Raw genomic sequence first — 26,049 nt, forward strand, 5'->3', positions numbered from 1 at the left:
GCAAGCACTCACCCCCAGTCAACTGATCTGGGTTTAATCCATCACCGTTCTTTAGCCCACTCTGCCACCCCAGTTCAGACATGGCCATATGCAAATCAGTCTGACCCTGTGCCTCATGGGAACAGTCCAGCCCGAACTGCCAAGCCATGTCTTCCCTGGACCGGAAACAAGCTTCCTAGGACCGGTTTCTGGCATTTCAGCCGTCTTCAGCCAGGCTTGCTTGAATCCAGTGGTAAAGTGAGCAAGGGACTCACGTCTGAGCATACCCTGCCAACTTATGGCGAACAAAGCAAAAACCAAAGGAAATGATGGACGGAGTGTTGAGCATTGCAAGCACTCACCCCCAGTCAACTGATCTGGGTTTAATCCATCACCGTTCTTTAGCCCACTCTGCCACCCCAGTTCAGACATGACCATATGCAAATGAGTCTGACCCTGTGCCTCATGGGGAACAGTCCAGCCCGAACTGCCAAGCCATGTCTTCCCTGGACCGGAAACAAGCTTCCTAGGACCGGTAGGTGGCGTAGTGGGCAAAATAACGATGGATTTAACCCAGATCTCTTGACTGGGGGAGAATGACTGCATTGTCAGCATTCCGTCCATCATTTGTTTGTTGTAACGCTTTTCGCCCTAAGTGGGATGGGTATTCCCAGACGTGGGACCCGTGCTCACTACGCCACTGGAGTCAAGCTATCCTGGCTGATGACGGCTGATAGCCAGAAACCGGTCCTAGGATGCTTGATTCCGGTCCAGGGAAGACATGGCTTGGCAGTTCGGGCTGGACTGTTCCCATGAGGCACAGGGTCAAGACTGATTTGCATATGGCCATGTCTGAACTGGGGTGGCGTAGTGGGCAAAAGAACGATGGATTTAACCCAGATCTCTTGACTGGGGGAGAATGACTGCATTGTCAGCATTCCGTCCATCATTTGTTTGTTGTAACGCTTTTCGCCCTAAGTGGGATGGGTATTCCCAGACGTGGGACCCGTGCTCACTACGCCACTGGAGTCAAGCTATCCTGGCTGATGACGGCTGATAGCCAGAAACCGGTCCTAGGATGCTTGATTCCGGTCCAGGGAAGACATGGCTTGGCAGTTCGGGCTGGACTGTTTTCATGAGGCACAGGGTCAAGACTGATTTGCATATGGCCATGTCTGAACTGGGGTGGCGTAGTGGGCAAAAGAACGATGGATTTAACCCAGATCTCTTGACTGGGGGAGAATGACTGCATTGTCAGCCTTCCGTCCATCATTTGTTTGTTGTAACGCTTTTCGCCCTAAGTGGGATGGGTATTCCCAGACGTGGGACCCGTGCTCACTACGCCACTGGAGTCAAGCTATCCTGGCTGATGACGGCTGATAGCCAGAAACCGGTCCTAGGATGCTTGATTCCGGTCCAGGGAAGACATGGCTTGGCAGTTCGGACTGGACTGTTCCCATGAGGCACAGGGTCAAGACTGATTTGCATATGGCCATGTCTGAACTGGGGTGGCGTAGTGGGCAAAAGAACGATGGATTTAACCCACATCTCTTGACTGGGGGAGAATGACTGCATTGTCAGCATTCCGTCCATCATTTGTTTGTTGTAACGCTTTTCGCCCTAAGTGGGATGGGTATTCCCAGACGTGGGACCCGTGCTCACTACGCCACTGGAGTCAAGCTATCCTGGCTGATGACGGCTGATAGCCAGAAACCGGTCCTAGGATGCTTGATTCCGGTCCAGGGAAGACATGGCTTGGCAGTTCGGGCTGGACTGTTCCCATGAGGCACAGGTTCAAGACTGATTTGCATATGGCCATGTCTGAACTGGGGTGGCGTAGTGGGCAAAAGAACGATGGATTTAACCCAGATCTCTTGACTGGGGGAGAATGACTGCATTGTCAGCATTCCGTCCATCATTTGTTTGTTGTAACGCTTTTCGCCCTAAGTGGGATGGGTATTCCCAGACGTGGGACCCGTGCTCACTACGCCACTGGAGTCAAGCTATCCTGGCTGATGACGGCTGATAGCCAGAAACCGGTCCTAGGATGCTTGATTCCGGTCCTGGGAAGACATGGCTTGGCAGTTCGGGCTGGACTGTTCCCATGAGGCACAGGGTCAAGACTGATTTGCATATGGCCATGTCTGAACTGGGGTGGCGTAGTGGGCAAAAGAACGATGGATTTAACCCAGATCTCTTGACTGGGGGAGAATGACTGCATTGTCAGCATTCCGTCCATCATTTGTTTGTTGTAACGCTTTTCGCCCTAAGTGGGATGGGTATTCCCAGACGTGGGACCCGTGCTCACTACGCCACTGGAGTCAAGCTATCCTGGCTGATGACGGCTGATAGCCAGAAACCGGTCCTAGGATGCTTGATTCCGGTCCAGGGAAGACATGGCTTGGCAGTTCGGGCTGGACTGTTCCCATGAGGCACAGGGTCAAGACTGATTTGCATATGGCCATGTCTGAACTGGGGTGGCGTAGTGGGCAAAAGAACGATGGATTTAACCCAGATCTCTTGACTGGGGGAGAATGACTGCATTGTCAGCATTCCGTCCATCATTTGTTTGTTGTAACGCTTTTCGCCCTAAGTGGGATGGGTATTCCCAGACGTGGGACCCGTGCTCACTACGCCACTGGAGTCAAGCTATCCTGGCTGATGACGGCTGATAGCCAGAAACCGGTCCTAGGATGCTTGATTCCGGTCCAGGGAAGACATGGCTTGGCAGTTCGGGCTGGACTGTTCCCATGAGGCACAGGGTCAAGACTGATTTGCATATGGCCATGTCTGAACTGGGGTGGCGTAGTGGGCAAAAGAACGATGGATTTAACCCAGATCTCTTGACTGGGGGAGAATGACTGCATTGTCAGCATTCCGTCCATCATTTGTTTGTTGTAACGCTTTTCGCCCTAAGTGGGATGGGTATTCCCAGACATGGGACCCGTGCTCACTACGCCACTGGAGTCAAGCTATCCTGGCTGATGACGGCTGATAGCCAGAAACCGGTCCTAGGATGCTTGATTCCGGTCCAGGGAAGACATGGCTTGGCAGTTCGGGCTGGACTGTTCCCATGAGGCACAGGGTCAAGACTGATTTGCATATGGCCATGTCTGAACTGGGGTGGCGTAGTGGGCAAAAGAACGATGGATTTAACCCAGATCTCTTGACTGGGGGAGAATGACTGCATTGTCAGCATTCCGTCCATCATTTGTTTGTTGTAACGCTTTTCGCCCTAAGTGGGATGGGTATTCCCAGACGTGGGACCCGTGCTCACTACGCCACTGGAGTCAAGCTATCCTGGCTGATGACGGCTGATAGCCAGAAACCGGTCCTAGGATGCTTGATTCCGGTCCAGGGAAGACATGGCTTGGCAGTTCGGGCTGGACTGTTCCCATGAGGCACAGGGTCAAGACTGATTTGCATATGGCCATGTCTGAACTGGGGTGGCGTAGTGGGCAAAAGAACGATGGATTTAACCCAGATCTCTTGACTGGGGGAGAATGACTGCATTGTCAGCATTCCGTCCATCATTTGTTTGTTGTAACGCCCCCCACTACATCTCTGAAGCGCAATTGAGGGGAGTGTTCTAATGGAATTTCGATTTATATCTTCAGTAATTAATTAATTCATTCTTGTCCCAAAACAAGGCCACGGCATGCCATTTCCAGGCCGGGTGCTTAAAGTACGCCCCATCCCGTAAGCAACATCTACATTCCGCACCAGCAGTGGGGTCCCTCCTGCTTTGTGTGTTTGTAAAGTGCACTATTGCCCACACTTTTATCTTGTTACGGAGTAGGTGTGCGTGCCTAGCCCTGTCTAGGGTAGGTTGGTTAACTGAAAAGCCATGTTTTCAGCTTCTTGCGGAATTCAAGAAGAGGTTGTTCCACGCTTTAAGATTAATGTAATGAACATCCGTCCTCCTGACCTTGATCAGTGTATGCATGGAATGTGTGTGAGTAGGAGTCCTGCTGAGGTGTCTCAGTGATTGGTGCAAGAAGATATGAGTTTTCTGGTAGGTGGGGCCTAAGTTGTGTAGTGCCTTGAATGTGTGTGTGTGTGAGGAGTTTGAAATGAGCACGTTTGTGTATGGGGAGCCAGTGGAGCTCCCTGAAGTATTGTGTGATGTGAGTTCTGTGTGGGAGGTTGAATCCGGCTGCAGAGTTCTGGGTGGTTCGCAGTGACTAGCATGAGTGAAGATTTTTGTGGTGTTGCTTGGGAGCCATTTGAAGATCTTCCTCTGCATCTCTGGACTGGTGAAGCAGGATGCAGTGACAGCCTTGACTTGTGCGATCATGTCTAGTTTACAATCGATAGTGATTCCAATGTGCTTGTGGGTGTGGGTCAGAGTTCGGCTGGCCACTTGTATTCCCATGGCGAATTGTTTTTGCTTAGATTACTACTTCTGTCATGTCTGCGTTGAGCTTGAGACAGTTGTCTTTCATCCAGTTAGCGGTCATGCAGGCGGTTAACTTGTTTTTTGCCTTGGGTGTTTTGTCCTAGAGGCAGTGTCTGAGTTGTGTGGCATCAGCCAGGATGTTGATGTCGTCTGCTTAGATGTCAGCCGGACATTGAAGAGGTTGGGGCTGAGCAATGACGCTTGAGGCGTTCCACAGATGAGTTAGCGGGCTTCCGATGAGTAAAGTGCTAGACTGACAGCTTGTGTTCTATCCGTTAAGAAGGGGCAAATCCAGTGGAGACCAGGTTCTTGGATGCAAATATTGTGCAGGTTCCTGATGAGGATTAGGTGCAAGACCGTGTCAGATGCTGCAGAGAAGTCCTGGAGAATGGGGTGTGCTATGTCTTCATGTTTGTGGTGGCGATTAGTGCTGTTTCTGTACTGTAGTTAGGCCTGAATCCAGACTGCGTGGTTGCAAGGAGCTAGTGGTTTCTGAGGAGCTAGTGGTTTCTGAGGTAGTCTGTGAGGTTTTGATTGATTTGTTTATCTAAGACCTTGGCTGGGTTATGGTAGGAGGAGATAGGTCTGTATTTGAAGAGCATGGCTTGGTCAGCGGATGGATTTTTAAGCGTGCGTGACGGGGCATGTTTCCAGGTGTCCGGGAATCTGGTTGAGGATGGGTGTTGGTGCTTCTCTGTCCTTTGGTGAAGGCATGGTTGAGGCAAGAGTCAGATGCTCCCCTCTGACCCCCTCGCCCCCAGAGTGGATGGTCTTCATGATAGCAGCGGTTTCTACAGTGGTGACAGCGAGCCATGAAGTCAGGGTTAATTCTTTGCCCGTGATGGGATGCTGACCGGGTCCGGTCGAGGGACAAAGTTGCCGTATATGGAGGTGATTTGGTTACCGAAAATTTTCGAGAGCTTGTGAGGGGGTGATGTTGCTGGAGGCATGATGAAATCTTTCATGGTGATGATTTCCTTACTGCGGTTTGTGCTGTGGTCTGCAAAGGCTATGCGCTTGGTGTTCTGCTTGTGCTAGTGTTTTAGGACTGATTTGAAGAGGTCTTTATCCTTGGGGTCCATTTCCACTCCAGTTGGTTACAGGAGTGTTTAGTCTACCTGATTTTCTCTGTGTACCATCTTGCTTGTGGTCTGGCTCCTGCTGTAGGGTTGCATTTGAGGGGAGCTAAAGATTTGGCACAAGCAGTGCTTCTTCTGTTGAGGTTCTTGGGGGCTTTTGGTAAGTTGCTGATGTGCACGGTCAGGTGCCTGAAGATGTCAGAAGGCCAGTCCTCTTCTGTGATGTTTCTCCATCTGTGGTAGGTGGGTTCGGTGGTGATAGGTTTGTGGTGGTGCATAAAGGTTATGCTGAAACTGCCAAGGTAGTGGTCTGTTCAGGTTATAATTGCTGGCTTGTCGACTGTGATGTTGCTGATTGAGGAGAAGTTTGGGTTCAATAGGTTTCTATTGGTGCGGGTGGGTTCGATTACATGCTGGGTTAAGCCAAGATTTTCAAAGTTTTCTAGAAAAGCCGTAGTTTGAGTTGGTGCTGTCTTCTAGGTTAAAATGCTGGCATTGCTGAGAACTGTGAAAGTTTGTGATGGTGCTGGTGAAATTGTTGTGGGGTCCTGGTGGTCTGTATAGAAGAGTTCCACCCGCAGAGATGTTGGCGGTGAAGAGTATCTTGGACATGAGGTGTTTCATGTAATTGGTTGGGGTGTCCATGTAGGTAGTGCAGCTGTTGGTGTCATTGAATATGGCTGCAGGTTGAAGTCTAAAGTGTGTGAAAAGATCAATGAGTTGATTTCGGTACGTGATTCGTGTTCATCCAGCGACAAAAACATACCATCTGGAAATAGGTGTCCGAGTTGATTAATCTCCCTTTTCAAAAGTATAGTTATCACACAGTGTTTTAGAGAGGGTGGAGGTGGACGGTTACCTGTGAGGGATGTGTTGGGAGAGTACAGAATATCAATCCACGCTCTTGACTTAAGTTCCCCAGATCCACTGTATGTATGCACCTTAACTGTATGCATTGTATTAGAGGATTTCAATTCTGTAACATAAAATGGTCTTCAGAGAGCCTAATTCTATTTGTTCTCTCTCTACTATTGTATATGGCAATTTGGAATTGACCTCGTCTCAATATATGGCAATGTGGGCTTGTGCAACTAAATGAAAGTCTGGTACACCCAGCGCGCCTTTTTCTAGTGGCCTGGTTGTTATCGCATTTGATTGTAGGCTGCATCCCCTGCCAAATAAATCTGAGAAGGGACTTAAGATTTAAAAAAAAAAAAAAAAACATGCATTCAGGGGTATTGGGATGTTTATGAAGGGGTAAAGAAATGTAGGCACAACTACCATTTTTATGATTGCACTTCATCCAGCCATCAATTATTGAAGTTAAATCCATGTTTCAATCTGAGATTTCACATTATTACTGGGTCCTAATTCTCATGGATTAGTCTGGGTCCTAATTCTCATGGATTAGTCTTTCTTTGTCGCAGTCAATTTTTATACCCAAATATTTGGCTGAAGTGTTGCACCATCTTAGATGGTAATCCACTGTGTGTCTATTAGAACAGAGAGTAAAGGAAAATAGTTATATTTTATCACAGTTAATCGTGAGTTCAGATTGCCCTCCAAATTAAATAATCTCACATATCAGTGAGGCTAGATTCTTGTAGAGAGAGCACCCTATATCTTGAAGGGGTAAGATATTTCTCTGTGTTTGGTATCTGGTCTGAGTTTGCACGCTACGGGCTCTAGTGCGAGGCTGGCCAAAAAAGAGGCGAGAGGGCATGTTCGAGCACCTCTTCTAACTTGAAAGGGCGTAGGTATACGTTCTTAACTCATACTCTGTGTGGAATTGTATTTACAAGATTCGGAAACCTATATGAGACTCGATGGGAATCCCACCGAACAATTTAAAGAAGTTTTTTTGAAAATCGTAAATAAAGCTTATGAGGAAAGGCACGATCAATGAGAAAAGAAGAAGATACCTTTTGCAAACCAACCAAATGAGCCCCACACTATACATGGTACCCAAAGTACACAAACATCCCACGAAGCCACCGTGTAGACAGATAGTGTCATCTCGTGGAAGTCTACATCAGATTCAAATAGTAGACCATGAAGACGTACTGCTGTGTACAGTAGGTGTAAAATCGCTATATACGTCCATCCCACACCACCTGGGAATAGAGGCTGTGGAACACGCTTTGTTGAACACAGAATATGAAGAAAACATAAAGGTGTTCCTTATGGAACTTTTAGAATTTACACTATTCCAGTTATTTTAAGTGGCAAGATACGTGGTACCAACAAAAGACTGGTACATCCATGGGCATTTGCGCAGCGCCCTCGTACGCAAATAACTTCATGAACCGATTTGAAGAGGAAAACATCTTGTTAAATGATGCCTGGAAATCACATCTAGTTAAAGAAAGGGTAAACCCATACAAGGTCACTGGGACCTGGGTATTGAGCAGTATGATAGAAGTGGTCCCAGCATACACAATCATTCAAAGCAAAACATTACAAAACAATTAACCAAAAAATTCAAAGAAGTTCAAATGCCATTTTAATCACATTGAACAATTACGATTATTTTCCGAAGTCCATAGTTAAAGTAACAGTTTGAAAGTCATAAAAGTGCCCAGAAAAGGAGGAGTAGGAGGGTAAGTGATTGAGTGTGGGATTTAAGAAGGAAGTGACCACAATATTCAGAACACAATCAAATTGATCGGCATCATTTCATCTCTGCCGCGTATTTCATCCAAATCAAATCATGATTAGAATATCAACAGTTCTGAGAAAAACCATATATATAGAAGATCACAGTGCATCATGTACTAGTGATAATATTGGCAATGGTGTTGTGTCGACGTTTCGACCCCTTGTGTGATGTAGGTATTCTATGCGACCTTACGAGGTGGGGTCTTCATCAGGACTGGGGTGCGTGTGGAAGGGGGGGTGTGTGTGGGCACCTAAAAAACACAAAATTAAACACGTGTAAGGCTAATCCGTCTCAAATCGAGGGAAAAATGAATTGAATATTTATAAAAAAGTTACCCTATCTGTCAGAGGACAGAACTCCAAGACGTCACAAGATCGTCAAAGGAAGAAGGTGTCAACCTCCTGGTTAGGTAACAAAAGGGGGGCGAGAGGAGTGGTAGCCACCTAAAATCAAAGGGGTGAATTAGTGGACAAAATAGAATTAAATTAACAAAAGAACAGCGCTCCCATTATAAGCGCATGACTTACTCAACCGCAGAAGGACTGTACTGTCGAGTTAGGTCCAGAGGCTCTCATTAATCAGCACTACCGGAGCCGTGATCAAATCATGAAGGATAGACGGTATGGGATTAATCGCCACTAATTCACCGTCATGGAATCAATCTGAAATAAGGGGAGAGGGAGGGGGAGGGGGAGAGGAGAATAAATAACCGGGAGTCAAGGAGGAAAACCTGCATTATTGTGAATCAGAGTTCTTGAATGAACGTAAAAGTGTCCCAGGTATTACCCAACTAGGTTGCGCTAGGAGAAAAGGTCTACGAGGTAAACCGGGAATCCAGAGCTAAACCTGTCAGATAAATGTGTCCATTAGGATCACGAAAGCATTGTACTGCGGAGTATTGAATAATAGATGCGTGTCCGAGGGCAACGCAGCAAACCGGGAAACGGGTCAGTGCAGTCACTTAAAGCATTTAATTTAACGAAGGGCCAACCGGAGCAATGCAAGAACTCACGGACAATTAGTTAAAAGTTCTAAGGATGTGCTTACCCTAGGTCTCAGGTCCATCTTGAGAGGTGAATGGGGATGCGCGCCGTTTGTCCGTAGTATAAATCAGAAAACGCGAGATCATCACGTGATCTCCGTTACCGTGCTGGCGCTAGATGCCGGTTGTCAAACGTAATGGAGAAAAGACTATGATGGGATCCTTAACGGGGGTAGAATATGTTCAGTGATTTGATATGCCCTATATGTGATAAAGAAGCATTAGCCGACTGCAACTAAAAAGGCCACTCAGGCGCTTGCTAAGTGTATGTATGTGTGAATTTGTATATCACAACCCAGCACACGGCAGCGATACCGTACATTTTATCATACCACATTGCAAAACAATTAAATGCAGGAAAATACATGAGAAGAGATCCGCATGTCGTTGATGTTGTGTCGGTTTAAATGAGTTTCCACACGGAAAGAAATATTGCAATTGTCTGCACATATACCGCATTAAGGTTAGAGGGAGGGGTAAGTGCACATCCTAGCATGGAATTTATTAAAATGAGGCATAATGTTCCACTAAAAATAACTGCACAATAGTGTATATCGACAAACACTGATTTGAGGGGAAAAACATCCTGTAACTAGAGAGAAATGTACCATATAGGGAAGGAGTACATAGAGGTTAAATTCGAAGGACCGCTAACTGTGCGTTGCTGCCATCAAGTTCGTTCAATCCATTAGCTACAGTGTCCATCCGTGTCATCCATTTGGATTCTCTCACATTAAGAATAGCTGACAAATTGCCTCCTCTAGGGCCCAATTTCACCTTTTCCAGTACTACCCATTTGAGATCATCCGGTTTGTGATTTTTTAAAACACAGTGTTCAACGAGGGGAGCACCAGCCACATTGCACCGGATTCGACTGTGGTGTTGCAGAATTCTTGACTTGACCTTCTGTTGTGTCTGCCCGATGTAAAGTAGGCCACACGGGCAGCTAATACCATAAATTACATTTACAGAATTGCAATTAGTGAATGAACTAAGGGTGATCAAATGTTCTCTGTAGGAGAAAATTTTAGTCGTGTCAGTTGTTTCACAGGCCTTACAATGACCACACTTAAAATGTCCAATCACTGGAGGCAGACTCCATAGTTCTTGGATGGTCGGTGCCGTAGCTGTTTCCAGGAAAGACTGGACGACAAAGTCCTTCACACTTCTGGCTTTCTTGAAGGAGTGCATCGGCGGGTTGGGTTGGTCTATGTCATCAGCCACCAGTTTCCAATGCTGGTTGATCACTTTTTTAATTGCGTTGCTCCGTGTTGAGAAAGTAGTGACACAGATCATTCTCTGCAAAGGCGCATCTTGTTTATCCTTGAGTGTCAGAAGAGTTTCTCTCGGATTGAACCATGCCCTCTTGCGTGCCTTCTTGACCAACCTCCTCGGGTAGCCCCTTGCTAGTAGTCGGTTACTGAGATCATCAGATTCTTTAAGGTAGTCATCTTTTTTCGTGCAGTTTCTGCGGATCCTCAAAAACTGGCCAAAAGGTAAATTATCCCTTAAGCCACGTGGATGGTGGCTATTGTATCTGAGTAAGGAGTTGCGTTCAGCAGGTTTCCGATACAATGTTGTATGCAATTTGTTATCTTCACTGTAGATCTTGATATCCAGGAAAGCCAGTTCTTTGGCATCAGAGTGTATTGTGAACTGAATGTTATTATTGCATTGATTGAGCCATTCATGAAAGACCGTCAACTCCGCGGCGTCACCATTCCAAATCATGAGAATATCGTCGATGTAGCGTCTCCACAAATTGATCTTGCCAGAGAATGGATTATTGTTGAAGATGAATATCCGTTCAAAATGGTCCATGTAGATTATTGCTAGATCAGGAGCAAAGGCTGCTCCCATGGCTACACCTTTGGTCTGGACATAGTAATCTCCTTGGAAGACAAAGAAGTTCTTCTTCATTGCAATCGTTAGAAGTGAAATTATGAACTCAGTCGGAACTCTCATAGGTGATGGTCGGGTATCCAGAACTTCACTCATCACAGACAGGGCAGGTATCTGGGGAATGCTGGTATATAAGGACACGATGTCACAGGTCACAAGTAGCTGGCCGCTGGGATCAAAGGGTAATTGATCAACCAGGTTGATCGTCTGCATCGTATCCCTTAGATAAGCTTCTGTTTTCTCCGCCAGTGGTTTTAGGAAGAAATCCACGTACTTACATAAAGGTTCCAGTATGGAGCCACATCCTGACACAATGGGGCGTCCCGGCGGTTTGTGGAAGTCTTTATGTATTTTGGGCAAAGTGTATATGGTAGGCAGACGAGGATATTTCTGGTTGAGATAGTCAAACTCAAGTTTGCTCAGAATGCCTTGCCCATACGCTTCAGAAGTAACTTGTAGGATTTCATCTGCAAGGTCATTAGTTGGATCGGATCTTAGTTTAGAATAACTAACCCCGTCTTGGAGCTGTCTCAAGATTTCATCTTTGTATGCTGATGTATCCTGGATGACGATGGCACCGCCTTTGTCGGCCGCCTTTATAACAATGTCTTTGTTGTTCTTCAATTTAGTAAGGGCCGTCCTTTCCAATTTACTAGTATTCGGGATGGTGTGTTTGTGAATTGCTAGTAGTTTTGCTAGTAGTTTAGTGACGTCGGTTAGTACCATGTTTTCATATGCCAAGATCTTGCTGGTCATTGCATTCGTGGGAGGAACAAAGGTGGAGGGGACCCTCAATCCTGTAACCGAGTGTGATAAATCAGACACTCAGACACTCTAACCTTAATGCGGTATATGTGCAGACAATTGCAATATTTCTTTCCGTGTGGAAACTCATTTAAACCGACACAACATCAACGACATGCGGATCTCTTCTCATGTATTTTCCTGCATTTAATTGTTTTGCAATGTGGTATGATAAAATGTACGGTATCGCTGCCGTGTGCTGGGTTGTGATATACAAATTCACACATACATACACTTAGCAAGCGCCTGAGTGGCCTTTTTAGTTGCAGTCGGCTAATGCTTCTTTATCACATATAGGGCATATCAAATCACTGAACATATTCTACCCCCGTTAAGGATCCCATCATAGTCTTTTCTCCATTACGTTTGACAACCGGCATCTAGCGCCAGCACGGTAACGGAGATCACGTGATGATCTCGCGTTTTCTGATTGATACTACGGACAAACGGCGCGCATCCCCATTCACCTCTCAAGATGGACCTGAGACCTAGGGTAAGCACATCCTTAGAACTTTTAACTAATTGTCCGTGAGTTCTTGCATTGCTCCGGTTGGCCCTTCGTTAAATTAAATGCTTTAAGTGACTGCACTGACCCGTTTCCCGGTTTGCTGCGTTGCCCTCGGACACGCATCTATTATTCAATACTCCGCAGTACAATGCTTTCGTGATCCTAATGGACACATTTATCTGACAGGTTTAGCTCTGGATTCCCGGTTTACCTCGTAGACCTTTTCTCCTAGCGCAACCTAGTTGGGTAATACCTGGGACACTTTTACGTTCATTCAAGAACTCTGATTCACAATAATGCAGGTTTTCCTCCTTGACTCCCGGTTATTTATTCTCCTCTCCCCCTCCCCCTCCCTCTCCCCTTATTTCAGATTGATTCCATGACGGTGAATTAGTGGCGATTAATCCCATACCGTCTATCCTTCATGATTTGATCACGGCTCCGGTAGTGCTGATTAATGAGAGCCTCTGGACCTAACTCGACAGTACAGTCCTTCTGCGGTTGAGTAAGTCATGCGCTTATAATGGGAGCGCTGTTCTTTTGTTAATTTAATTCTATTTTGTCCACTAATTCACCCCTTTGATTTTAGGTGGCTACCACTCCTCTCGCCCCCCTTTTGTTACCTAACCAGGAGGTTGACACCTTCTTCCTTTGACGATCTTGTGACGTCTTGGAGTTCTGTCCTCTGACAGATAGGGTAACTTTTTTATAAATATTCAATTCATTTTTCCCTCGATTTGAGACGGATTAGCCTTACACGTGTTTAATTTTGTGTTTTTTAGGTGCCCACACACACCCCCCTTCCACACGCACCCCAGTCCTGATGAAGACCCCACCTCGTAAGGTCGCATAGAATACCTACATCACACAAGGGGTCGAAACGTCGACACAACACCATTGCCAATATTATCACTAGTACATGATGCACTGTGATCTTCTATATATATGGTTTTTCTCAGAACTGTTGATATTCTAATCATGATTTGATTTGGATGAAATACGCGGCAGAGATGAAATGATGCCGATCAATTTGATTGTGTTCTGAATATTGTGGTCACTTCCTTCTTAAATCCCACACTCAATCACTTACCCTCCTACTCCTCCTTTTCTGGGCACTTTTATGACTTTCAAACTGTTACTTTAACTATGGACTTCGGAAAATAATCGTAATTGTTCAATGTGATTAAAATGGCATTTGAACTTCTTTGAATTTTTTGGTTAATTGTTTTGTAATGTTTTGCTTTGAATGATTGTGTATGCTGGGACCACTTCTATCATACTGGAAATCACATCTGGCATTGTTTTTACGGTTTATCGACGACATATTTATAGTGTGGAGAGGTACTGCAACAGCTCTACAGGAACAACTCAATAAGTTAAACCAGATTGATCAGCGCATACAATTCACATTTGAAATTCAGGATCAATCTATTACATTTCTGGATGTAAAAGTCACTAAGACCCAGCGGGGATTTGATACTGATTTGTACAGAAAAGCAACAGATGGAAACAATATTCTTCTTTTTGACAGTTTTCGTCCTCAACCCTTAAAACAACACCTACCCCATTCGCAACTATTAAGAGTAAAGAGGATTGTCAACCCTGAGAGCATGGAGACACAAACCAGTAACATAATCGAAAGATTCATGGCACGTGGATACCTAGACCATATTCTGACCAAGGCCAAGGAACGAAGTTCATTGAAAACAAGAGAAGAACTATTGATACCCAGTCAGAAACCGATCAAGGAACGCACAACCGTAGTTTCAAAATACTCTACGATGAGCATTACTAAATCATACAAGAACACTGGCCCATCCTGGGTCTTGAAACGGACTTTAATCGGGTCTTTTAAGAGGAACCGATCTTCGCATATAGTAGAAGTAAAAATGTAGGAGAAAACGCAAACTACAGTCTAACACCTACTACATACAAAGGTAACACCCCATCTTGGAATTGTAACAATTGCAACAATTTGATGAGGGGAGAACATATCACCCACCCGATGAAGGACACAAGATTAAATTGAGAGTAAATGCCACATGCGATACATCAAACGTGGTGTATATGTTAAAGTGCCCGTGTGGGAAACCGTACATCAGACAGACTGGAAGAAAAATTAAAGTACGAGTTAACAAGCATAAAAGCAAACAAACAAAATCTACTGTAGCTCAACATTTTATTGAAGTTGGCCACAACATCAGCGAATTAAAATTTTGCATTTTAGAAGTTGTGAACAAACAGGAAGGAAGAGATAACCACAATCATCTCTTAAAATGTGAGAACTATTGGATAAGCCAGTTGAGCTCCTTGAAACCCAACGGGATGAACAAACGTTTAGAATTTTAATGTTACCTATAGAAGATCAACTGTTGGTTTCATTTATGTAGATATACTGTACCTCTATTGTGAACGTTGATATCATATTATTTACTTGTTTTTCACGTTTTTGTAATTATCGTTTGAATTTTAAGCGCTGCACATCATTTGTTAGAGATTCCTTATTTATGTTTTAAACAACCATCACGTTTTTTGCACTTTTTGAATATAACTTTATTGCACTTATGCACTCGGGTATTCCATAGTGCGCTTAGTCCGTTTTCACTGATTACTCACTCCTAGTGACTTGAGATGTAAACCGCACTTCCGATTTATGACGCACCCACTGAATTCCTCCACGGAGGCTGACGTGGTATGCACGCCAACATAATCGTGTTAGGAAACATAACGGTAAGCGCGAAGTAAGATAGCGTTGTTTTATAGTATAAACAGCTTTGTTGATAAACGTGGTTAGTAATAGCGCTTGCCGCGTACGTGAAGTTTGTATGATATTTCAGGCCATTCATAGCATTACGAGTTTTTTTTTTTAATCGATCACTGAGCACTCTTTAATTCACATGGACACGAAAAGGAGAACCCCTTACTGTTTCGAGCGCAACACAGGACGTACCGGTTGACGCTCCAGCATTTCTCATATAACATCACACTATATATACTTTCACTACGCGTTTTCTTTGATTACGATAGCATGGCATGACTAACCGTATTTCTTTCACTTAAGATCACGAATGGCAATGTGGTCTCCAATTGTTTAACATAGATTCATAAGAGTTATTTATCCATTTACAGACAATCCCCTTGCATTGGGAGTGAAAGCTTGAAAGAATGTTAAACCAAGCACCAAGAATGATGCATTTTGGGAATTGATGTTTTTTTGAAAATATTGCTTGGGATGAGAACAACAATATTAAAAACTACTTGAACTAAAGGATCCATGTAATGGAACTCAGTTATTCAAACAGTTGAAACCTTTTACGAGGACTAATCCTGTGCCCGGGGGACATTCCCCATACATGTGGGGGATGCTAGTGGAGTGATTAACTCATACTCTAACATTGGGGTATGAGTATAGCAATTTAACAAGATTGACTGTTTTTGCTTAGGCCCATGCGATCCAAAATTGTATCCACTCTAAGGAGTCGAAGTCTTTCTTGGTGTCGGGGAATGCTGAAACAGCCTTGATACATAGGTGGGTCTGCTGAATCAGCACAAAGAGCGCCTATAAGTTATGTGATGTGGCTGTACCGGGGATGAAACCAGGCTACTTGGAGCACTCATTTATCCATGTATGGGGCAAGTCTGGTGGAATAGCTCTAGCTAATTTTTTTGTTATCTAACTTGAGCAAAGATTTAGCTCCTATTTTATTATTTAAAGTGAACACAACAAAAACGATCTATATAACTGCCTCTTCGAGGCACCTTTACTGGGTTTAAGGAGAACAGTGATTCTTGCTTATCTACCAAACTCAGGTAATAAACCCTTTTCAAGTGTCCCATAGAACTGTAATAGATGAGAAGTAAGCAGTTCTTTACACTGTTTATAACATTCTACAGTAAGCCCATCTGACCAGGGTGCTTTACCCCCTTGGAAGCTTCGAATCGATGGCAGCCTTGGATTTGTACAACATTGTATAATAGGTAGCAAATTAATTTAGGTTTTTTTCCATAGAGGAAATCATAGTGCCATTTTGAGTAATGGTTTGGGTGGATTGGGTGACATTCTAAGCAATTGGGCAAGAGCTCTTCCTTGGTGACATACCTTCTACCCGCTCCTCTGTAAACCCAAGTAGCATTTGCCTAACCTTCACTATTGTGCTCGGGTGGGAATCATCTATCTGATGCTTTACCAGAGCAATGAGGTTGTTTTTGAACCTGCATAGTTGCTGCTGGCTTTCATTCAGCACCCCCCAGAATGTGTAGCAGTTGTAGCCCTCTCACATAGCCCTTGAAAGCCTCACATAAAGTGTCATAGAGATCAATGGACTCTTTTTATTTCTTTTATTTTTGTCAAACAATTCAAAAATCAGGTTTTGCAACGCTTCAAAAAGACACTCAGTAGTACAAGTTTCTAGAGGGAAATCTCTAGCTGACAAAATGTTTAAGTAACCAGAACCACAAGCTCCAGTATCGCTGGAGAATCGTCAGATAATGTATTTGTAATGAGTTTGTAACAAAGCTCTCCTGTGCTATCTAGTGTGCAATCCCATAAATAAGAAACCAATAGTCTTTTCTTGAATACCTGCCATGTACAGAACAATAGGAGAAAATGATGTCACTAACCTCTCTAAAGCTCCAAGCATCTAACACATTGAATTCTTTCTGAAGGTGGATAAGGGGTCTAATCAGTCTTTCATGCCCCAAGATGAGTGGCCATGTTCTATCAAGTGTAGTTTCTGTAGCCAAATTACAGTCACCACCACAAATTACTTGTCAGGTTCCCATGCTTATGTAACAGTTGCTTGATATTTTTGAAAAATGGTGTGCCCTCTGCATATGGTGCATATATATGGATGGATTGTTCACACAATAAGTCAGTAACAACCAAGCATCTGCCTTTTAAATCTGAATATATGTTTTCTAGGTTAAAGTGGACAGAACTTCTAATGAGCGTTGCAACTGCACATGAGTAGGAGCTTTATGAAAATTATCAGCACTGTCTCCATGTGGAGGCAATGGTCTGTAGTCTCGCTGGATCCAGGTGAGTTTTCGGTAAAAAGGATAAATCTATTTTGAGTCCATCTAGAAAGGCTAATACAAGTCTTTCGTTTGGGGTGCAATTAATCCCCTTATATTCCAGGTAACGCACCTAATGCCATGCCACTCAAAACCACCAGGGTTGAAAAAAAAGTTAGATCAGTAATTATTTTCCTACCTCTCGTGTACTGTTGCCTCGCCCATAACATTTTGGGTTGCAACATATTCAACTACGTCAACCATCACCGCCCAATTTTTCAAAAGCCCCCTGCTCGCACCGAAAACTAAAACTTGCATTGTAGTTGGCCTAAACTCATAAATCCCACTGAAATACATATATTACCTTTGTGGGATGCACTAAGATGTGTTGCTGTCCCAAACCACCTGTTAGAGATCTGCAAAGCTTATAGTTGTGCAGGAGTAATTTCTTGAATTGAACCAGGAGTTGTGCAAATTCTCGTCAAGACTTTACATATGGTATATGTTCTTTAGCAGACTCAACTATGGCAGCCCCTGATGCTTAGAGACCACTTATCGTGGAAGTAAATCAACTGGCCTATCTCTCGGGAGACAAAGAATCATATAAGGACACATCTTCCACAGCGCTGAGTTCTGCTCTAGTGGTGTCCTTCAAAGGAGGGAATTCTGCAGACCATTTCTGTTAAGCATCTTGCGGAACGTAAGTGACTCGTCTGGATGGTAAAGAAGATTGGACGACTTTCCGAGAAGATCTGTAGTTTGGCTCTTCTTGCAGGATCTGTTTTTAATATGTAAATAAGCCTCTGGCTTCTTGGACCGCAGCTGTGAAGTCTGAAAAGAGTGTGAGTTTAGCTTCCTGATGTTTTTTAGTTTTGTGTTCTCATGCCAGCCACATTACTATATCGCTAAAGTTTAAAAGTCAAGCAATGATTTCGGGTGCTGAGGCATCTCTTGGGTCTTGGAGCAAAGCGACCTGTGTACCCCCTCCAGAGGTGGCTCTGCAGCTGGAGAAGACTGTAAACCAGGCGGTGCTGGACCTGCATAGACTGGCTGGGGATAAGAATTACCCCCAAAAGTGTGATTTCTTGGACTCTCCATTCCTGACCAACAGTGTGGACACTATGAAGATCCTGGGCGACCCCATCACTAGCTTGTCTAAGCTGGGCACCAGCAGCCAGGCGGGCATGGCAGAATACTTCTTCGACAAGCACACCCTAGGCTAAGCCATGTCCATTGTAACCGCAGGAGGGACCACTCCCAGAATGGAGTTCTTAAGGCTCTAGAGCAGTAGAGGACCACAGGATTCAGACCACTGGGGGTCTAGATACCGGTGTACAACACAGAAGCCATGCTGGGACCAGAGGCTCTGCCCAGAAAGCCCAGGAGACTAGTTTTTTAACTATGAATTTCTCATACAGTTCAGAAGCTCTTCATATCGTTTGACCTTAATGGACCTGAAATTCAAAAGTGTAATAAAACTGTGGTGCTAAGGAGTGTAATTTTTGCGTGCCCATTAAAGTGCTGACATATACTGATGTAGGTAATTTTGAATTTCTGTCTCAGCTATAATGTAGATTGTTAATTCTTTTGGGCATTCAGCTTTTGGGTTTCACTGCTCTGACAGAGCAATCTCAACACTAGTTTTATCACTGCTGTAAAGTTAGACCAGTGAAGCACCAGGCATTAGTGACCCCTCTCCTGCGAATGGTGTCCTGCAGCTTTCTGCAGGAAATTGAAGAATGAGGATCAGAGTATAAGCTATACTCCTGATAATCCCACAGAGCTGCTCTCAGCAAGGTGTTGGCTTTCAGTTCTCAGTGTGAGATCACAGCTGCAGGCCACATGGGGAGTTTGGTACAGAGAGTGGTGGGGAGAGTGGCATGTGTTCATTCTTTTCAATCAATATACTTTATTCTTATTTATATCTTGATGGGAGAGGGTGGCAGGATTCTATGTAAAAGTTTCTTTTTTTTGCATTATGGGCAGAAGGCGTTAAGCAGATGGCTTCCCAACTGATTCCTTGGACCAGCTGAAAAGTGGATGAGTATTAAAGATGTGGCAGGGGCTACATTACAAACATTGTACATGTTTATCTGTCAATGTGTCACTTTCAACTTCAGTCCTCCATCTTGGAGAACTTGAGGTACCCTCTTGTCGATCTGATGTCACCTTGGACCTTTGTTTGGAAAATGAACTCCTAATTCAGCGGTTCTTAACCTTTTGACTTGTGTGGACCCCTCACTTAATCATTAATGTATTCTGGGTACCCCGCCTGAATCGTTATTGGATTCCGGTGACCACCACAGAGTAATTAATGAAAGCGGGGACCCCAATCCATGCATTTTTGATGTGAAACAATACACCAAAAATACAGAAACAAGCTTTCATACAGCAAATGCATAAATGAAGAAATGTTTAATTTAATTCACAAACAATGTATTTTCTTATTTTTTATTTTAATAGTAAGGTTGGAGCTTTTCTAAATTGTCAAGACCCTCCATTGTTTATACTATATTCTGTTTGATGCACTTGCACTGCTCTTACAAATCAATCTGAGAATACTAAGTTAGTTTTTAATCTCCAGTTTCAAATTCCTTCTCGTTTATATAACTGTTAATGACATTTTCAATGTTGCTTCTTTATTTAAAAGCACTTTGTTAATCTGTTAATATTTAATTCTCGAATCAGTCGCGGACCTTCAGGGGTCCCCAGACCACAGGTTGAGAATCACTTTCTTTAAATATACAATGACCCAATATAATTCTATAAATCAGTCCTTTTGTCTTATTAATTTTCTGATGCAAGAGTTGTATGTAGCTAAAATAGTCAGTTGCCCTTGGTGTAGCCTATTAAACTCATTTTTGCTGTAGGGATTCAGTTGTACTTTTTTTTTTATCATAGGTTTGAAAATTAATTCGTCCAACATGTCCTTTAAATCTAAGGAAGTCAATCAAAATGGTTATCACTGAGGTCAATAATGGTGACATTTGTTTATAGCATTTCGATATACCAGTGCTGTAGTAAAAGCTAATATTTCATTTGTTTATTTCAGATCATAGCAATACTTAAAGACAAGCTTGTGATAGGACATGCAGTCCATCATGATTTCCAAGTTTTGCAATACTATCATCCGTGGGAACAGACTAGGGACACCAGTAAGATTTCTTTGCTGAACAAGAAAGCTGGTTTTCCTGAAAATGCTACACTTTCCCTGAAGACACTAGCCTGGCAACTCCTCCACAAACAAATTCAGGTTAGTGAATTGTTTTAGGTGTTTCTTAAAGGTGTTTGCTGTGCTCGGCATAGGTTGGCATCTTTTTTCTTTGTTTTCGGAACACGGGCTTGTAAATTGTAGCACTACTCCACAAGTAATTGTCGATATAGTGGGATATTTGGCTGTATAAAGTACTTTCAATCATTTAACTAAGACGAGGAATCCAAATTCAATTGGTAAGAAATGCAAGGCTACTGCTGTTGTAGTGTTTTCCTCCTTTCATTTCTTTACTTGTCCTTCACTGTTTCTTGAGATACTTCTGCTTGTTTTTTTAATCAATGAGCATAATGGTGAGTACCTAATCTTTATTGGTTCAACATAATACGTGGAATATTGCTGAATCCTAGATAATGGTTAGTTTAAAATCTGCAATGACACCTGAAAGGTTAGTCTGTTTATTCTAATTAACAATCCAGTGCTCTTAGGAGAAAGGAGCAACTATCTGGGCAAAGTATGTAAAAATGATTTTTCAAGGCTGTTGTCTGAACCCATGCTATGATACTTGAGTGGAGTGACTGAACACTAATTTTTAGGTCTTGCCTCGGCAGCGCATGCGCTGTCTCTACAATGTGGCGTTGAAGCACCTCCCATCTTTTACATTGGTTTCTGTTACTGACCTTTATATATGCCTGCATTTGTTTGGTGAATATGCTTAATAGTCCCACCTTTTGGATTTGTGTATCCTCCAATGCAGGAGTGCCCCTTTACATGTGCTCTTACTCTTTCTGTTATTTATGATACTCTATGGGCACTTTTTTTTGTGTGTGGTTTTTTGTGGGTTATTTTGTTTGCCTGCATCTGCATATTTTTCCGCCGCCTTCATGAAAGATTCGCCGTGCTTGTTTTTTATTTAACACCTGAAAACTTCCAAGCTGTCAGCGCTCCCTACTCCATAACGCACACACTCTTTCTCGCTCTTTCATTTCCACCCCCTGTGCGTAACCGAGTCACAGGATTTAGAAGTACATTTGAAACGCACACATTAGAAAAAGTGCTTTTCCCATACACTTCGGCGCTTCTGGAGAATGATTTACTTGTTTCCCAGTCTTTCTTTCGTTTTCAAACATCACTTAAAACGTTGTCCAAATATGCGCGCAATGCTTAAAAAGGTTTAACCCTGAAAATACAAAAATTATAATCAGAGTTGTGGGGTTTGCTTAAAAGGAGATTTTGCGGATCTCGTGAACAGTGTTCGTCCCAGCGGGGCGGGTTAGTTCCAAATCGGTGCAAGAAACATTCAATAATGCACCAAATACAGCTGATGTTTGGCTGCAAAACAAGCCCTTTTTCATGGACATTAAACATGTAAGCACAACACAATTTCAGCGCAGCCACATATGCAGCTCAGATCTGGGAGGCTTATGACAAGGGACTGTTAAGGTCGTAAAACTCCCTTTCAGGGCAGACACATGGGGGCTCGACACCTGGGAAGCTTCATGCAAGGGATTGCGAACATCCTAAACTGGCTTTCATGTCGGGGACAAATACCACATAAATCATATGCTTATCTCCTTGAAGCACATTCCTTAATGGGCTTCTCATTAGGCAACCGCTCTTGTCTCCATGTGGAAGTATCTGCATTGTTATTTTACATGGTCTCTCTGAAGTTGGTTCGTTTTTTGAAGGCAAGTGAAACTAACTCCAATTCCGTAGAGCACGCCTCCATTATCGATTCAGACAGAGGAGTCCTTGCTGTGGCACAATTTCAGCGCAGCCACATATGCAGCTCAGATCTGGGAGGCTTATGACAAGGGACTGTTAAGGTCGTAAAACTCCCTTTCAGGGCAGACACATGGGGGCTCGACACCTGGGAAGCTTCATGCAACGGATTGCGAACATCCTAAACTGGCTTTCATGTCGGGGACAAATACCACATAAATCATATGCTTATCTCCTTGAAGCACATTCCTTAATGGGCTTCTCATTAGGCAACCGCTCTTGTCTCCATGTGGAAGTATCTGCATTGTTATTTTACATGGTCTCTCTGAAGTTGGTTCGTTTTTTGAAGGCAAGTGAAACTAACTCCAATTCCGTAGAGCACACCTCCATTTTCGATTCAGACAGAGGAGTCCTTGCTGTGGCCTAATTTTTCAAATGTTTTGATCCAAATTACTCCAACCCCCCCCCCCCACCCCCACACACACACACATCCCCCATCATTACTTTCTAATTGAAGTTGCCTGCGCTACCTCCACACCCTCCCTGCTGCTTGCCCTTTGTTACTACCTTGTCTCCACTTCCAGGCTTCACTCCTTCTGAGATAGCTTCCAGAATTCAGCACTCACAATAATGTGCTGCATGGCTAAACAAATATAAGGCCCCGAAGGTGAGACCTACCATTGATTACTTTTTAAGCTGATCATACCAATAATACATTGATTTGATTTAGTAAAATCCCAAGCATGTGTCCTTCATTTCTGTTGTCTTGTCAGTTATTCATGCTGTCTTCCTTTCTCTGTCTCCTATGAGCCATAACTTTGTATTTTTCTGGTGTCTTAGTTTCTGACCTTGTACCCTCTTTTTGCCACTCTGTGTGGATTATTTTTAATGGAAGTAGTTTCCTCCTGCTTTTCTGCTGCCTTTTTGTAGAGACTATTTTTTTCTTTGGTATCTAAGTGAAAAATGCAAGTGTTTCATCCCGTCTGAAAACCTTTACAGTTATCAAAGGTCACTCCTAACTTGTTTTGCCTAAGCAAATGAAATACAATTTTTAGGACTTCAACACTAGCAGAAGCCGGTACTGCATATCTTTGAAGGAAGAGAGAGTAAACTATTCATAGCCGTGTACAAAATAAAAAAAACAAACATCTTCTTTGATGTCCTCCGGTGCTTGGCCAGTTAACAACATGGCATGTAGCCCTGTATTCAGCTATTTTAAGAATTCTATGCTGTGCTGCCTCTGGCCAGCACACTGGTTTGCTTTTTTTCTCTGGCATCAAAACAGTTGAGCATGAATGCCATATATCAAATTGATGTGAACCTTCCAGTTTGGGAGAGGAGATAAACTGGGTATGATCTTGTTAGACCTGGCATCATTGGCTTATATTGCCCACTCTTTTTGCCTCTACCTCCTGTATTTTTGATGTTATGCTGGACTCTGTTTTTGCTGGTTTATCTACTCTGGGCACTTTATCGCAGCCGATCAGTGCTAAAGTGCAAGAGCTCCCTGTGTAAATTCTAATTGGTTTACATGATTGGCATTTTTGATTTACTGTTAAGTCCCTAGTAAAGTGTGCTGAGGGGGCCTAGGACCTGTAAATTAAATGCTACTTTTGGGCCTGCAGCACTAATTGTATGAATCGCTCTGTAAATGTGTCTCAGGCCTGCTATTGCAGTGTCTGTGAATGCGGTTTTAAATTGCCTTGCCGACCTGGCAAGTGCACTCATTTGCGAGGCCCTAACCTTCCCTCTTACTACATGTAAGGCACCCCTAGGGTAGACCTAAGGTACCCCCATGGGAAGGCTGCCATGTATGTGAATGGTAGGACATGTACAGGTGTGTTTTACATGTTCTTATAGTGAAATATTGCCAATTTAGTTTAATCGTATTGCAAGGACTAGCTTTCCCATAGACTATTCCCATAGAATATCAATGGAGCTGCCTTGTAACATTTTACAAGTGGAACTTTCAATTGGGAACAGCTTGGAGTTTGGGCTCTCCAAGGTCAGGATTTAATAACACCTTTTTTAGTGATGGTGGTTTTTAAATTGTGTGTTTGAAAATGCCACTTTTAGAAAGTGTCTTTTTCTTGTTTAATAATCCTCTGCCTCTGCCTGCCTGTGGAATCAATATCTGGTTTAGACTGACAGAGGCCTGTTTGTACATTCATTTTAGACAGTCACACATAGGGAGTTGAGTGGTGCCCTGCATATCCTGATTGCCCATCACCAGGCCGATGGGCCCTGCACTTCTTTATTAAGAGGTACCCCTGCCAAGGAGAAGAGCTAAAGAGCTGTGAGGAGGAGTATTGCCTCTTTGCTGTGTGTTGCTTTGCCGGGATGTCCTGCAGTTGCTGCTTCTGCTTTGGAGAGGAAAAGGCCTGGACTTTGCTTTGTATGCTGCTTGTGAAGTTTCTCCAAGGGCTTGTGTGTGCTTGCCTCCTGTTGAAAGTCTCGGGCCATCAAAGACTTAATCTGCAGCATTCCTGAACTCAACTGCAGGGAGTTCTCCTCTGCCGTGTGGCGCCAAATCCAGTTCTGGACCCTTGGAAGTTCTTCCTGCTGCAAAAAACTGCTTGTAACCATCAAAATCGATTCACCGCCCTTCCAGCACCTGTTTTTCTGACGCAGTACTGCCATGTAGGAGAAATTTCCACGCACCGCGCGACCAAAGAAATCAAAGCAGCACCCGTCTGTGGCTGATGAAACCTCCGCAACCAGAGTTCAGCGCACAGTGTCTCCAAAGTCTGAGACCCCCACACTGACTCAGGTGCAGGCCCTGCTGTGCAACTGAATCAACACATTGTGGGACCCCAGTTGAAGAAATCGATGCAGCACCTGTATGCCGCTACCGCATCGACCTCCAGCACGTCTGGATTTTCAAGCATTGCACCTGTGTGCTAAGTTTTTCAAAACATTACCTGCAGACTAGAACCGTCTTGGATTTTGACACATCGCTTCCCCCTACAGTCCAGATTTGATGCAGCACTTCTCCTGCGTGCAGCAGAACTGACACATCGCCTCCCCGTGGATCTGACGCATTGCTGTGTTTTTCTACGCTTCCCTCCTCTGTGACTGTTTTGCCTTGTAGATTTTGACACCTGTACGGTACTTAGTGTAAATCCACAGCATTCATAGAGTTCCGTGGACAAAATTGCTTGGAACGTTTAAAGTCATATTTTGATTCTCTATGTAGGATTTTTTTCTGTTTGGTCTTGTTTGGTTTAGGTAAAGATACTGTATATTTCTAAACTGGTGTAGTGTCCATTTGTAGTGTTTTCACTGTTACTGTGTGTGTAACGTACAATTGCTTTACATATTGCCTCTGAGATAGATCTGACTGCTTGTGCCAAGCTACTAAGGGGGTGAGCAGGGTGTATAATCCCCTTACCTCTACTAGAAGGAGGTGTCCCAACTTGACAGTGGTATGCACCCTTTCAACTAGAGACCCCCATTTCTAACAGATTGCCTGTGGCCCAAGGGCATAATGCAGGTTGCACCCCCGTTAGGGAAAATGAGAACGAGCAAGTGCCTCTTGCTCTTTCCCATATCAATTTGGGCTCTAAGGCCCTGATTTATTATGTACTTGCGTGGGTGCAATCCCTTTTAATGAGGTTTACAAAACCAGGCAAGAGTCTGTTCGCTCTCTCCTGTTTACGCACCGTAGCAACTGTGAGTGATACCCCGCATTGCAGGAACCTTTCCTAAATATATCCCCTAAGTGGTCAGAT

At 43.8% G+C, this 26,049-nt stretch overlaps 1 protein-coding gene across 2 annotated transcripts in view; it reads left to right on the top strand.

Moving 5' to 3' along the window:
- The window catches only part of LOC146860543 (apoptosis-enhancing nuclease-like), a 99,303-nt gene that overhangs the window by 38,277 nt on the left and 34,977 nt on the right, over nucleotides 1-26,049 (top strand). For both annotated transcript variants that reach the window (XM_085644464.1, XM_085644465.1), the window contains exon 3: nucleotides 20,438-20,638. In XM_085644464.1, coding sequence (XP_085500590.1) covers nucleotides 20,438-20,638 — 201 coding nt within the window. The remainder of the gene's footprint in view (nucleotides 1-20,437; nucleotides 20,639-26,049) is intronic.

The sequence above is a fragment of the Triturus cristatus genome, chromosome 3_1, assembly GCF_964204655.1.
Source record: "Triturus cristatus chromosome 3_1, aTriCri1.1, whole genome shotgun sequence".
Taxonomy (NCBI): domain Eukaryota; kingdom Metazoa; phylum Chordata; class Amphibia; order Caudata; family Salamandridae; genus Triturus; species Triturus cristatus.